The 15,131-nt window shown below is 43.3% G+C and overlaps 1 protein-coding gene across 11 annotated transcripts in view; it reads right to left on the reverse strand.

Moving 5' to 3' along the window:
* TNIP1 (TNFAIP3 interacting protein 1) overlaps positions 1-15,131 on the reverse strand; it is a 75,973-nt gene that overhangs the window by 34,568 nt on the left and 26,274 nt on the right. For 4 of the 11 annotated variants that reach the window (XM_054975976.1, XM_054975968.1, XM_054975972.1 and 1 more), the window contains exons 2-6: positions 14,769-14,853; positions 6,131-6,297; positions 4,828-4,950; positions 1,740-1,828; positions 1,047-1,118 (exon numbers count right to left, since the gene is read on the reverse strand). In XM_054975976.1, the coding sequence (XP_054831951.1) occupies positions 1,047-1,118; positions 1,740-1,828; positions 4,828-4,950; positions 6,131-6,269 (423 nt within the window). In that variant the 5' untranslated portion in view covers positions 6,270-6,297; positions 14,769-14,853. The remainder of the gene's footprint in view (positions 1-1,046; positions 1,119-1,739; positions 1,829-4,827; positions 4,951-6,130; positions 6,298-14,768; positions 14,854-15,131) is intronic. The other 7 variants (XM_054975971.1, XM_054975978.1, XM_054975970.1 and 4 more) reach the window with 5 other exon arrangements.

Genomic DNA, 15,131 nt, shown 5'->3' on the forward strand with positions numbered 1-15,131 from the left:
TCCAGCTGACATTAAAATGCTATCTTCAGCTGCCTCCTGAAGCTAGGGAGCAAGGAGGCCAGGTCCACCTCTCTGGGAAGATTATTCCACAGTCATGGGACTGCCCTCTCCTGTGTACCTACCAACCAAGCTTCTTTGGTTGATGGAACAGTCAGGAGGGCCTCTCCTTGTGATCTCAGCTCCCCGGCCGGAATGTATGGGAGAAGATGGCCCTTCAGATACCCTGGTCCCAAGCCATGTAGGGCTTTAAAGGATAGAATCAGCACTTTGAAATAGGCTCAGGAGTGGGTCAGTAGCCAGTGTAGCTGCTGTAATATCAGAATCGCATGTTTCTGATAGCTGGCCCTGACCAGCAGTCTAGCTGCAGCATTCTGCACTAGCTGCAGCTTCTGAACCGTCTTCAAGGGTAGCCCCAAGTATAGTGCATTGTAATAGTCCAGGGGAGATGTTACTAAGGCAAGGATCATTACGGCTAGATCTGACTGAACCAGGAACAGATGCAGCTGACGCTCCACCCAAAACTGGACAAACACACTCCAAGGCACCAAGCTTTCTAAGGTGACCGCTGCATCTGGCAGTCCTCCTAAGCAGCAAACCTGACTTTTCAGGGGGAGTGTAATGCCACCTGAGACAAGGAAGATATCATATTGCCAGTCAGCCTTTCTACAACTCAGAGAACCTCTGTCTTGTCAGGATTAATGAAATCTAAGTATGTGGGAAGGCTTTTGCTCAAATCCTGCCTGTTTCTATTCTTCTTTTATTGCCTTCCCCATTGTTAAACTTCAGATTGTAAAGTTTTTGCTTGTTTGTTTTTTTGCTTATGTGTACCCATAAAATGCTTTATGGAATAATAATAATAATAGTCAGCCTGCTGACTTGCTGGCTTGTTAGTTTTTCATTCTCTTCATGTTCACTTGCCCCTCTTCACATCTACCAACATTGCAAAAGGAGAATATAATTTAAAAAACATCAATACACATAACACACAGAAGGTCCAATCAGCAATTCCTTTAGATGCTTTATAAGGGATATTTGAATGGCCTTACCGACTTCTTGCTGCTCTCCTGGGAAGATTTCTTATCCTCAGCACCAACAATTTCAAATTCAGATGATGACCCCTTTAGAGATGATGGGGGAAAAAAGTATCAGACATCTTTTATACCGCCAGGCAAAACAGAGTGAACGATTACTCGGTAACAAGTCCAGGCCCAGTCAAGAGACCATTCATTTCATGAATAAGTACAGAAAAGAACCCTGGGGCTACTTTGTCAAGGAAATTAAAAACACTATACTTCGGCCGTAGTGATGATCACTGAGTGGCTTCAGACAAATCAATTCGTTTCTATCAGCTCTAATTCTGTATTTTAAAATAATAACTCTAATGGCCCACCTTATGAAGTTGTATGGATGGGATAAAATTTAAAGCATGGCGTCCATTAAAAATTCTATCTGCAGTGTCAAGTTTTTTACCTAGGTATGCATGCAAAACAGAAATACAAAATTTTCAAATCCAAATTGCTTATTGGACAAATAAATTTCTGCAGATACAGGGTTTTTCACACTTTTTGAAAAGTTAACATTCTTACAGCCCAATCATATGCATGCTTACTCAGAAGCATACACCAAAGTTTTCAATGGGCTTTACTCCCATGTAAGTATGACTGAAGCCTCACTCTTTGGGGGTGGAGGGGGGTATGGATTCTTGCTATTCAAGTAACATTTCAAATACCATTTCTTACACTGGAGTGTGGCTTCTGCATGTTTTGCTCCAACTCCTTCCAATCTTCTTCTGGAACTACTGGGGAACAACAAAGATCTGGGTTACCTCCTGTGAAAGGAAAGAAGTATGTACATTTCTGATCTCATAACTGATCTTGCTGATGAAAATATTAGATGTGAAAAGGTAAGGGGTAAACAGATAGGAAAGCTGATGCATAGATATCTGGGCAGGAAAAGGATTTTACCCCACTACAGTAACACAAAATAGATTCTGATTTCTTTAAGGAGAAAATGAAGACTTTGGCCTTTTAAGAACTTACTTGGGTCCAACAAGGCTGGCTTAAACAAATCATAATAGATGCAAATTATTAAGAAAATGCAAGTCACAGCAGTGCCTCTACCCTTCTCGCTTTAACTAGTACCAAAAGTCCAAGGAAGAAACATATGTACCAACCAGTAGCAAGTCTCTGAAGAGAAGTTTCATAAACTATTTACCATGCCATGCAAACGTATATGAATGGCCTTTGATTAGTGTCAGCTGGAATTTTCCCCGTTTCTCATGGACTCAGCATATCATAATTCTGAATGGTAAAAGTCACACACACACACCCAAGCTTGTACATCTGCAGTCCATTTAAGGAGTCTTCTAGACAGCCTTAATGTTCCAATTTCAGGTCATTTTATAACCAGCTTTTTCATTGTTTCTGCACAGCTTCCTTAAATATTCCTTGCTGTCCTGCCTTTTCTTTATTTTTGCCTGCTGATTTTGCAATCAGTTTTACCCTGATATTTTTTCTGAAACAAGTTTACTTCATTTTTCACCAGTCTGAAATACCTGTGCCGCACATGGGTTTAAGGTTTGTTTGGTTTAACCACATCACACCTATGGGAAAATGGGGTTTCCCATTCCTCATGAGCCCTTGAGATTCCTCCTCTTGCATTGCATTAGCCCTGTTCTCGTGTTAAAGCGAACATATGTACATCCTCCATATCTGTGCACAACCTGTTTGTAAGAAAGAGCTAACATGTACGTTCACATACAAAGTGAAACTGGAGGATCAGTACCTAGATAAATGTGGAGTTTCAACCACAAGTTCAACTATAAACATGAGCTGTAGGTAACATAAAAATTACCCTACGCACATATAAAGAAAAATCAAATCTACGCTGTACATAGATTGTATGTGCATCCACTGTAACTTGTAAACAGGGTTGCTGTGACTTATCATGCCTTCAGGCCTGCTACACTTTCTCCATCCAAAGTAGCCCTTGGTTGTCTAGTTAGCAAAAAGATAGACTCGCCTGTATCTGCTGCTATTAAGAACCAGACAGAGAAGAGTGAGCATCAAGCCACATGGCTTACATACAAGTTCCCAAACACACCCTTGCCCCCTGCCCCAGCATTGTTAATGTACATATCTGCCTCTCCATATGTGGGCATGGAATCCTACAGAAGCAAAGTTTCCAGTCATGTGCTCTCTACGTGGGCCTGACTTTGGTGTGTCAAGATGACTCACTCACACAAAAATGCAGCAGCCAGAGCAGCAACTGTACCAAGGCTGAAGTTGTTTTTTTTTTAAATCATATCATATCAACTTCATGCCTTCCTCCCAGGCTCCAAGTCTGGTTCTGAGCCTAAAATACTGATTTTGACCTTTAAAGCTGTAAATATTTAGGGCCTCATTATCTGAAGAATGCTGCGGTTTCTTGCTGGAGTAGGGTTGTCAATAAGAGAAAAATGTCCTGTCCCTTTAACAGAAGCTTAATGTGTGGAAACAGCTAAAGCTGTTTGTGGCATGCAGGTAAATAAATTACATCTCATTAAGCCTCTGTTAAAGAGACTGGACATTTTTTCTCCAGGCAGCTGGCAACCCTATTCAACAGCCCTGCTCTGAATTCCATGTTTGTGTGAAGTAGGCCAGATGGACTACAAGGGACGGGTAGTTTCTCAACTGTTGAACCAAGCCCTTGAATTCTGTGTCCCAGAACTGGCTCCCTCACAGTTCACAAGCCAGCCCTGTACACATGCCACAGTGGGCGCACATACATCCTGTCTCTATGTGTGTGCATCTGGTTTGTAAGAAAGAGCCAAAGCGCATTCACTTTACAAATGAAACTGGGAACCAGTACTTGGATACATAGGGGTTCCAATTACATATTCAGCTGTATATGCATTCACTGTCACATGAGAATTACTCAACACACATATGAAGAACAAACATGTGTACACTGTACACAGATTGTATATGTGTTCCCTGTAACCAGTGAGCAGGGCTTCTGGTAGACTCTTTACTGGGCTTCCAACAGACAATTTTATACTTCCATTCTCCTTTTCACCACTGAGAATAAGGCACTTCTGCCACTGTCAGATCAGATCAGACCTGACATCGAGATACAATAAACCATTATAAATGGTTTGAATCACAGATCGAAATCAAGGCCTGTAGAAAGCAGGCCATTTCCAGAGGTCAGACTTCACCAGTCCCTACCCGCCCCCCTCAAATTGTGTCCATATTCCTCTTATATTTGCAAGACAGGAAGACTGACCAACCCTTGAAAACAAGAAGTTAGCAGATTACTTTTGCCCAATCACCATCTCTCAGCTTAAACTACCTCATAGGTTTGTTGTGAGGATTTAAAAAAAAAAAAGATTCAGGAGGGGAAAAATATAAGCCACCATAAGCCCATTTGAGAAAGTGCTACATACAAACTCCATTAACCTGTTCAGGTTTAAGCTCCCAGGAGTCTTGTATCCTTAGACATAAAGTCATTCAAGGGCCACCTTGATTCATTCAAAACATATGGGTAACTTCGTAATAAGAATACTGCAATATCACTTGGCTTTGGTTTAGTCAGCTGCTAACATGCTCATGGCTGAGACCAGCAATCTCTGTTCTTGGACTAGGTTTGGTGCAGCAACTTTAGCCAAGCTTTAAATTACAGTGGCCTCTTTTTCATATGAAAATGCTTTTTAAGTCTTCCTGATCTCCAGCCAAGCTAACATATAGCATCACTGGAGATAATCCCTAAAATAAAATATAGACACCACACACACAAATCTAGCTCTTCCCAAGGATGTATACTGGCTGATGCTCGGTTCCTTTATACCTGTTCTTTCAGTACATTTGTCCAGAGAGGAAGTGGATCTCAGCATTTCATTGTCCTTCACTAAATTTTCCACCTTCTGTCGTAGTCTGGATGCTTCCAGCTGAGACTGTTCCAGCAGTTCTCCTGACAAAACAGCAAAGGCATGACTTAATATTCCCTTTTATGCCCGTGACCTTTCTTTCCAGTGATGTGTCTAGTATGCATTTATCTCCAGGTCAACACATTATCCTAGACCTGCTCCACTGAACTTTAATTCTATTTCATCTGTGATATTATGTTATTCATGGAGACACATTCGTGCTGCAGAAAAAAAAACAACTATTTGTATAACATTGTTCATGAAGTGGCATGCAAAAATTCGTCTCCATGTAAGAAAATAATCATCTATGAAGCCATCCTGTTATAATATTAACATTTTAAACCTATACTTCGTGTAGACATCACACACACACACACCCCAATGCATGCATGACACAGATTTAAAGCAAATGTTTTTAGGGATGCTAAGGTATGGACCTATCTCTGCACATTTCTTGCCTTGAAAACCCCATGGTCCTTTGGCCACCATGAATTGGTTGTGACTGGACATCACACAATTATTATTATTAGATATGGAAACTCACATATTAATATCCATTTTTTCAAAGGCAGAATTAAACTCCAACTCATGAAAAATATCAAAATGAAAAGCAGATCAGAGACTGTACATATCAACTGAGTCTTAATATGCATTGGTGAACATTCTTGAGGCAGGTAGAACTCAACTTCAGGTTAATCGTATTGCTCTGAAAGGATTACAGGTGGTTCTCCGACTACAAATGCTCATTATGTGATGTTTTCAGGGCGATATATTGCCTCTGATGCGCAATACTTTCCAGAAGCCCTAATGTGTGGATGCTGTTCACGTTTAAAATGTTCTTAACCTAGGCACCCTTTGGGTTTTTGCAGGATCTGTAGCCACCTGGAGGTGTGCAGGCTCTGCAGGCATATATGCTGCTGCACAAGCTAAGACTCCTTTCAAAGCTCTTATACCGAGCATTACCTTAGGCAAGGACTTTTTAGTAGCGCAGCACATTAATAGGCAGAACATACAAACCAATGCTTTAATGATCCAATAAATTAGAATTATCTAAACTAACTGGATTTTGTTTATTCTTACATCACTACACCATTGCCACAGAATTGGGGGGGGGGGCTATTATTGCTCTAGATCGTTTGCAGCTATGCTTCTGCAACTGGTTACAAATGTTGGAATTCCAAAGTCAACAAAAACTATTTGCAACTGCCCAGCGTTCATCCTCACCGTTACCTAGCGACTTTATCCCTTGCATCTTTTCCCTCAGCTTGGTATTTTCCTCTACCAGCCGATCAAAGGCAGCAGCTGCTTCCTCCTGTGTTCCCCCACCAGGGTCATAGATGCGATAAGGCCCTTTGCCTTCCATGCTGGAGCTTATTATCCGATTCCCATGCCTGAAACATCAGATCTGAAGGTTAGTATTTCCAGAACAAACACCCAAGAATTTATAGACTTTTTACAGAAGACAATAATAGTGCCTATCAGGATCTGTGGGACTTCAGCCTTTCCCCCCAGATTCAGGTTAGCAGCTATTACTTTTTACACTGATCTGGTCCAGTCAGATATAGTTCTCCCAAATTCTTCTCCACAGTTTAGAGATCATGAATTAAGCAATCTTGCACACCCACCCACTTTCATTGTAAAACTCTCTTACTCTTTCTCAGGGCTCTTAAGCATATCTGCAACTGCAATGACTTACCAACGGTTAATTCTAGCCATGGTTCCTATCATAAGCACAATTTGAAACCAATTTTCCCAACCCAGTTAGGATTAATCTACATGTTTTTTATCCTGCCCTTCTTCAGAGGATTTAGGGGAGGAGTGATATACATGGCTCTTTCCCCCTCCCCTGTATTTTCATTATTGCAACAATCCTGTGAGGTTAGTTAGCCTGAGACAGTATGACTGTGATTGCACCAAAGCTACATTTCAAAAGATTTTTAAAACATTTCCAGCACTGCAGAACAGGGTCCTATCCAATGCCCCACCTTGCCCCAGCACTCATAACTAGGGGTGTGCAAGGCCTGCCTGTTTTGTTAAACCTGATTCGGTTTTAACTGAATCAGGAAACCGTTTTGGTATTCAGGGAATACCGAAACAGCAAGCCGATTTGGTATTCGCATTTCGGCTTGATTCGGCCATTGTTTTTCTCCCGGCTTTCCAGGAATCTGGGGGGGGGCATTTTCTGTCCAAATCACACCAAACTTGGTGGAGACCTTCTCCTAACCCTCCTCTAACTACCCTCCAAGTTTCAGAAAGATTGGACTTTGGGGGCCATGTTATGCCCCCCAAACAAGGTGCCCCCATCCTCCTACACTCTCCATGGTTCTCTCTGGGGAAAAACAAGTCATCTTTCTAGGTGACATGGGGTGGCATTTTGCAAGCAAAATGCAAACAACTTTCAGGGGACTTGCTCCCACCTGTCCTCCCACCCTCCACCAAGTTTCAGGCAGATTCCACTTTGGGGGGCCATTTTACGGCCTCCCAAAGAAGGTGCCCCTATCCACCTCCACTCCACTATTCCCTATGGGAGAAATAAGAGAGGCTTGTGTAGCTAGGGGTGGCATTTTGCATGCAAAATGCCCCCAAACTTCAGAGGACCTCCTCCTACCTGTCTTCCCTCCCTCTACCAAGGCTCAAGCAGATCTCACTTTGGGGGCCATTTTATGGCCTCCCAAAGAAGCTGCTCTTAGCCCTCCTTTCTCAATTATTTCCTATGGGAGAAATAAGAGAGGCTTGTGTGGCTAGGGGTGGCATTTTGCATGCAAAATGCCCCCAAACTTCAGGGGCCCATCTCCCACCTGTCCTCCCACCCTCTACCAAGGCCCAAGCTGATTCCACTTTGGGGGGCTATTCTATGGCCTCCCAAAGATGCTGCTCTTAGCCTCCCCTTTCTCCATTATTTCCTATGAGGGAAATAAGAGAGGCTTGTGTGGCTAGGGGTGGCATTTTGCATGCAAAATGCCCCCAAACTTCAGAGGACCTCCTCCTACCTGTCCTCCCTCCCTCTACCAAGGCTCAAGCAGATCTCACTTTGGGGGCCATTTTATGGCCTCCCAAAGAAGCTGCTCTTAGCCCTCCTTTCTCAATTATTTCCTATGGGAGAAATAAGAGAGGCTTGTGTGGCTAGGGGTGGCATTTTGCATGCAAAATGCCCCCAACCTTCAGGGGCGCATCTCCCACGTGTCCTCCCACCCTCTACCAAGGCCCAAGCTGATCTCACTTTGGGGGGCCATTTTATGCCCCCCCAAAGGTGGTTCTCCTGCCACACCACTTTGTCTTTCTGCTGTGGGGAAGACTTCCACACCTCAGAAACACATGGGATTGGGGCTGCCAATGGCCACAGCCACAGTCCACCTGCACCCAAACTGCCAAATACCACACACACCCTCCCCAAAACCTAACCTCCCCTGTCCTGTGGCCAGCCACTTTCTATTGATTCCTGTTATGGGAAAATCTCCCACAGCAGGAACCCACGGAATGTGGCATCTATGGCCACAGGAACAGTCCCCCTTTTAAATCCACCCCCCACAGCCCCACACTGACCCAAAGACACCCTCCCCAACATTCCCACACTGGCCACTACCCCACGAGCAGGCTGGCCAGCTGTCCCCCATTGTTCCCTACTACTTTTTGTGCAGTCTACTACACAAAATAACACAACTCACATCACTGTTTTTGACAGCAATTGTGTTTGGGTGATTCTTTGATGTGAAGTGAGTTGTGTTATTTTTGTGTAGCAGACTGATTTTATGCCCTGTTGTGCCCTCCTACTGTGTAACCTAAAGCAGTTAAAGAAATAAAGTGCTTTTGACAGGAATTGTGTTTTTGTGATTCTCTGATGTTAAGTGAGTTGTGTTATTTTTCTGTGTGGGGGGTCCTGCTGGTGTAATGTGTCACAATGCTTTGCCTACTTGTACTTTGAAAGTGAGAAATATTTTTAAAAAAACTTTATTCAGTGTGTTTGTGTTTTATTGTTTGTTGTGCAGTTGGTTCCCATCATAGGGAACAATGGGGCTGGCTGGCCAGCCATCTCTGTAGGTGGTGGGGGAATTTGGGGGAGGGTGTATGTGGTTCAGGTGCTCTTTCACAGGGACAAGCTCGCACTCAGGAGTGTGCCCACCACTGTGGCACCCTTGGGCTGTGCATAATTGCCCAGGGAAAGAGAGTTTAAAAGTTCCCATCACAGGGAAGGTTAGGTTTTGGGGAGGGTGTGTGTGGTATTTGGCAGTTTGGGTGCAGGTGGACTGTGGCTGTGGCCATTGGTAGCCCCCAAAAGAAGTGCCTGAAGCAATGGAACAAAGGAACAAAGGACAGTAAGGTGGGGATGGCCCATTTCTCTGTATGAGCATTGCAGTAAAAGTTATATCCCAGCTCCCTAATTTATACACAAATGGGGCAGACACATGAATAGAAATATGGTTGCCTCGGCTAGTCCAGCTCCATTCAAACAGCAATGTTATTTATGAATCATTTTAATGACACTGTGCATTGTGGTCAATTCAGAACAGCCCTGCAGCTAGCAGGCATCATTACAAAGAACAGGCAGACATTCATCCCAAATGATATATAAACAGCTCCAAAATTGCTGGGCTGCAGTTCACATCAACTGAACCTGGATTCACTTCAGCCTAAGTGAAAGCACCATACATGTACGCAGCAGAGAAGGAGGGTTGCTAACTTACAGGTGGGGCCTGGTGATCTCCCAGAATTACAACTGATCTCCAGACTAGAGAGATCCGTGCCCCTGGGGGAAAAAATGCTGGTTTGGAGGATGGAATCTATGGCATTATACTAAGACCCCTCCCCAAAACATGCCTACCCTAGTCTCCACGAATTTACCAACCTGGAGATGGCAACGCTAAGGATGTGAAAGCATCTGTAACTAGAGCAGATATTGATGCCATACTACTAATAATGCAAAAAGTAGCCGTTTTAATGCAGGAGAGTAAGAAGAATATAAACATTTACTAAATTATTGGGGTTGGGAGAAAAAATCTGACGGAAAAAAGAAGACTTTAAATGATTATTTCTCAAAACAAAAAGACAATACCTTACAAGAAATAATGGAGCTATACTCTATCACAAGACCAAACTTTGTTAGGCGTTAGTGGATGTAGTAAACCAACAATTTAACACAGGAACTAGGAACAATTTTTAAAACTTCTGAATAGCGGTTCTTACTCTTTCCTGCTAAAGACATTCTACAGCTAAACCAAAAATACTCCATAGATAGAAGATCAAGGCCTCATTCGTTTTGCTCTCTAAAATCATCACAGGAGCAACTCCTGAATAGAACCCAAACAACCCTAGGAAAAGTAAGAGGTAAATGCCAAGTCCCCACACTCCTGCTGGGAAGGTATAGGAAACTGGCAACCAGGGGCAGTGCGCCCATTGAGGCTAGGTAAGCGGTTGCCTCAGGGTGCGCCATCCCAGCCCAGCCACCCTCTGCAGAAATTGGGCCGGCTCGCGCACGCACCCGTGATGACAGCACCCGTGACATCATCACACAGGCTGGTTTGGGGAAGGGAGGCACCTCAGCTGGTTATAATGCTATAGAGTCCACCCTCCAACGCAACCATTTTCGCCAGGGGAATTGATCTCCAGGAGATTTCCAGTCACCACCTGGAGACTGACAACCCTATCTATAATAGTAATCTTAAGATGAAGAAAGAAAATCAAGGAAGTAGACAAATTGGACAATGTAATAATTGGTGATTTTAACTAATATTGATAGGGGAAAATGTGTATTCAGGGCACAACAAAAGGGCAAAATTTCTAGACACAACTGAATGATTGCACCCAGCTGGCCATGGGTAGTATCCAAATTAATAAAAGGCTCAACTTAAATTTGAGAAGAACTCAAGATGTGGTGTGGAGTATAAATTCTCAAACCATTTGGGAATAATAAATTAGGAACTATGAGGCTAACAAATACAACATATCCAGAAGTGAAAAGTTGCCTACAAATCCAACATGGTCCCTCCCATATAAATTTAAATGTGGAAACTTCACGACAGAGGGAATCAAAAACGCTGGAAGAGAAATATTAAGCAAATGTAACACTAATTGTTCAATCCAGGAAATTAGACTTATTAACCTAATTTTTGTTCCATGTTAACTGGTGGAAATTTTTTTAAAAACTACTATACATACTGAAGATAGATCAAGATGGGTAGCTGTGTTAGTCTGGCTGTAGCAGTAGAAAAGAGCAAGAGTCCAGTAGCACCTATAAGACTAACAATATTTGTGGTAGGGTATGAGCTTTTGTGAAGCTGAAGAATAAGCCTTGCTATGGAAGAATCAACATAACTTCGATAAAGGTGTATCAGGATTCTTCAATATTTCAGAATTTTTTAAAGGCCAAACTTAACCTGAATTCAGGAGCTCTGTAACCAGTATCTTCAGTACTGTTTTTAAAAGCTAGAAGCAACTACAGGGAAGTTGGGGGAAAGGTCCTGAATGGGCCATAACACAGATGTTTTGGGGTTCAATCACTCCATTTTGCCAATCATGAATGCTCCCCAGAGCTGCTGTTTCCTTTGAGGCAGAAAACACCTACTTGTCACATATCTGTATGATTTTAACCACAGGACACAGAGCATACTGGGAGTGATTTAAAATTTAAAATCAGAGAAATGGTGCAGGATTAAAGGATTAAACCACTTTCACCCAACACATCAGGGCCTAACCTAAACCCTCAAATACATGCTTTTAGCAGTTAAAACAAATCACACATCTTCCGCATCACATGGAAAGTCTAAATATACAACATTTACCAGATGTCCTCTGTACACAGTTGATTCTGAGACAAAGTCCCTTATCAAAAGTTCCTAAGGTTAACCATAGCAGTCACAGACTAAGGGGGCACATTGTCTCATGGATCAGTAACTGGTTCACAAACAGGAAGCAGAGGGTGGGAATAATGTATGGTTTTCACACAAATGAAGGGAACTGATCAGGGGTCAAGATGAACAGAAAAGTAGCAAAGTTTGGACTCTAAATTATTCAGAATGATTTAAAAAATCAAACAAAATTCCCCAAGGATCTGTCCAAAATGGCTGAATGTCAACAAAACGGAAAATGAGATTCAATCTTAGTATGAAAATGATGAACATCCCCCCACCCCGCCACCCCACAAAAAAACCTTCATATATACTTTTAATGAAATCTGAACTGGATGTGAAAGATCCTGGGATTGTGGATAGAGAGATCCACAGATGTGTCAAGATGGTGGGCAGTGGCTAGGGGGAGGAAAGCATATTCCGTATTATAGGCTATAAGGAAAAAGACTGAAAAGAAAAGAAGCAGTGTACTAATGTCCTATAAATATCTCAGTAGGCCTACATTTAGAATACTGTCTAAACAGAGTTCTGAATACATGATTCAGCCAAATACACGAAGGACAGATCTTGCCAATAGCTTACTACCCATAATAGTTCGATGGAGGTCCCAAATTCAGGGGCAGTATGCCTCTAAGAATCAGTTGCTAGGTTTGGGGAGTAAAACGCAGGTGGCCTTTGTTGGTTTCATGCCTTGTGTGTAAATTTTCCAGAAATATTGGGCTGGCCATTATTGGGGAAACGGGCTGGGGAGTGATGGGGCCTTGGATTGATGGTTTGTTCTGATGCTGAAGCTTTCAGTTCTTAGCCACATATCCTTTCCATCCCCTTAAGAAACATACAGAGCAAACTAGCTGTAGTAAATATATTAACACAAACAAGCAAATCAGCATGTGGAAGCCACAAAAAGCTCCAATTTCTGGAAGGTGGAAGAGCAGGTAACCTCTGTCACACAATGAATGCATCCAAGATCTCTTCTTCAAAGGCATTTCCCAGTTTACACAACAGCTGTCAGGAACATTGGGGATTTTCCAGCTGACAGATGAAACCTGGCAGGATCCATGACCAGGATAGTAATTAGATTTCTAATAGTTAGGAAAGTAGGGGATTTTTTTCACCCTACATAGTAAGATTTAAAACAGCTACCTGGGAGAGTACTGCCCCAAGTGTTTTTCAATTCAGCATGGCTTTCCAGACTAGTTTTCCAACTACCTTTTTAAATCCCACCATTCTGGGGTTCTCTTAGGGTCAAAATATATGAGATGCTGGACTTCTGTGACTGGAACTCCTGATAAGTAACTTGGACCCTGAAGCAGGTATGGTTAAACCTGATCTGGATCACAGCCTGGGAGCCGTGGAAAGAGGAGGACGATTAACGCTATATAATTAGACATGGGCACTAACAGCATTATGAACGCAAAAAAGCCCACAAACAGCCTCTTCGGCTGTTTGCAAACAGGCTGTTCGTGAGGCCCCATTCCAAACGAACAGGTGGTCATTGGAAGCCTCATTTGTTGCTGTTTGTCAAGTCAGACAGTCTGGCACCTACAATCAATTTCCATGGCAACTCAGGCAGAGATTGTCTGAACTCTTGCTGTTGCTCTGGAAACCGGAAATCAAAGAAGAGTTTAAATTCCTGTTTCCGTGCCGCTGCTCAGTGGCACGGAAAGGGGCAGTTAAACACCTGAATCAGCTGCTCATCGAGGGCTTCCCCTACAAGCAGCTGAGTGCCGGCTGCCCCTCTCCTGGTGCGAGAGGGATGGGGAGAATCTCCTTGCCCCTCTTAGCACTGGGAGAGCTGGCGCTGCGTGGCTTCGTCTTCCCGGTGCAAGACAGACAGGGAGAATCTCCCTGGCCCCAGGGCGCCGGCCCTGCCAGGTGCGAGCGGGCCAGGGAGAAGCTCCCTGGCCCGCTCACACGGAGCAAATGTGGCCCTGGGGCACCGTCCCTGCTGGGTGCGAGCGGGCCAGGGAGAAGCTCCCTGGCCCGCTCGCACTGGGCAGATGCGGCCCCAGGGCACCAGCCCTACTGGGTGCAAGCGGGAAGGGGAGAATCTGCAGGCCCCCACGAACAACAAAGATGTTCATGATAGCATCATGTTCGTCAATGTTCGTTGTTCGTGGACAGCAACGAACCACAAACAGCGTGTTCGTTTTTTTCGCGTTTGTGCCCATGTTTATATATAATCCACCCATATAATCCACCCTGAGTCTCAGTGAGCAAGGTGGACTACAAAGAACATAAAATTTCCTCCCTGTGCCATCAGAACATGAGAAAAGCCTACTGGATCAAACCAGTGGTACATCTAGTCCAGCATTCTGTTTCACCCTGGAGGGCAAACAAGGCATGGAGGCTGAGGCCTTCCTCTGCTGCTGTCTCCCTTCACTGGTATTCAGAGGTTTACTGCCTCTGACTGTGAAGGCTCCCTTCGGTCACCATGGCTAGTAACCATTGAGGGATCTCTACTCCTTGAATCTAATTCTTTTAAATCTATTCTCATAGCCATCCCTACCTTCCCTGGCAATGAATCCCACAGTTTAATTACTCATTAAGTAAATGAGTATTTCATTTTGTCTGTCCTGAACCCATTTCCCTACAATTTCATTGGGTGCCCTGGAGTTCAAGTATTATAGGAGAGGGAGAACAAGCTCCATCTATTCACTTTCTGCACTCCATGCATAATTTTATAAACCTCTGTCATCTCTCACCTTAGCCATCTTTTTCCTAGACTGAAAAGTCCCAGACTATCCAGTTTTTCCTTGTGGGAAAGGTCCTCAAACCCCCTTATCATCTTGGTTGCCCTCCTTTGTACTTTTTCCAGATCTGCAATATCCTTTTTCAGATACAGCATCCAGAACTGCATATAGTCTTCTGAATGTCAGACCATAGCTTTATATAAGGAAATTACAATACTGGTCATTCTATTTTCAGCCCTTTTCCTAGTAATTCGTAGCATGGATTTTCCCATATCCCTTGGAATAAGACACTCACTGGGTGATTTTGTGCAAGACACTCTAACCTACCTCACAGGGTGGTTGTTGCAGGCATTAAGCAGATGATGGGAGGAATGATGTTGTAAACTACACTGGATCTCCACTGGGAAGAAGACTAGAATATAAATATAAATAATATAAATAATGAAATACACACACGCCCAATTGCTTTAAGCTCCAGCAGAAAAAACAAAGATATTTACTGCACTTGTCTCTTTCTCTGCTGTAACTAAAAATAGCCCAAAGGAGGAAAGGTTCATCCAGAGCTGTGCCACACCCCACCTCTGACTGTTTTTTTTAGTGTCACATATAATTAGAGCACCATGAAAAGCTTCTGAGCATACGTAGTTGCAATATGGATCATCTGGGAATGCATTATTCAGTGATGATAAT

The sequence above is a fragment of the Eublepharis macularius genome, chromosome 4 (genome assembly GCF_028583425.1).
Source record: "Eublepharis macularius isolate TG4126 chromosome 4, MPM_Emac_v1.0, whole genome shotgun sequence".
Lineage (NCBI taxonomy): Eukaryota > Metazoa > Chordata > Lepidosauria > Squamata > Eublepharidae > Eublepharis > Eublepharis macularius.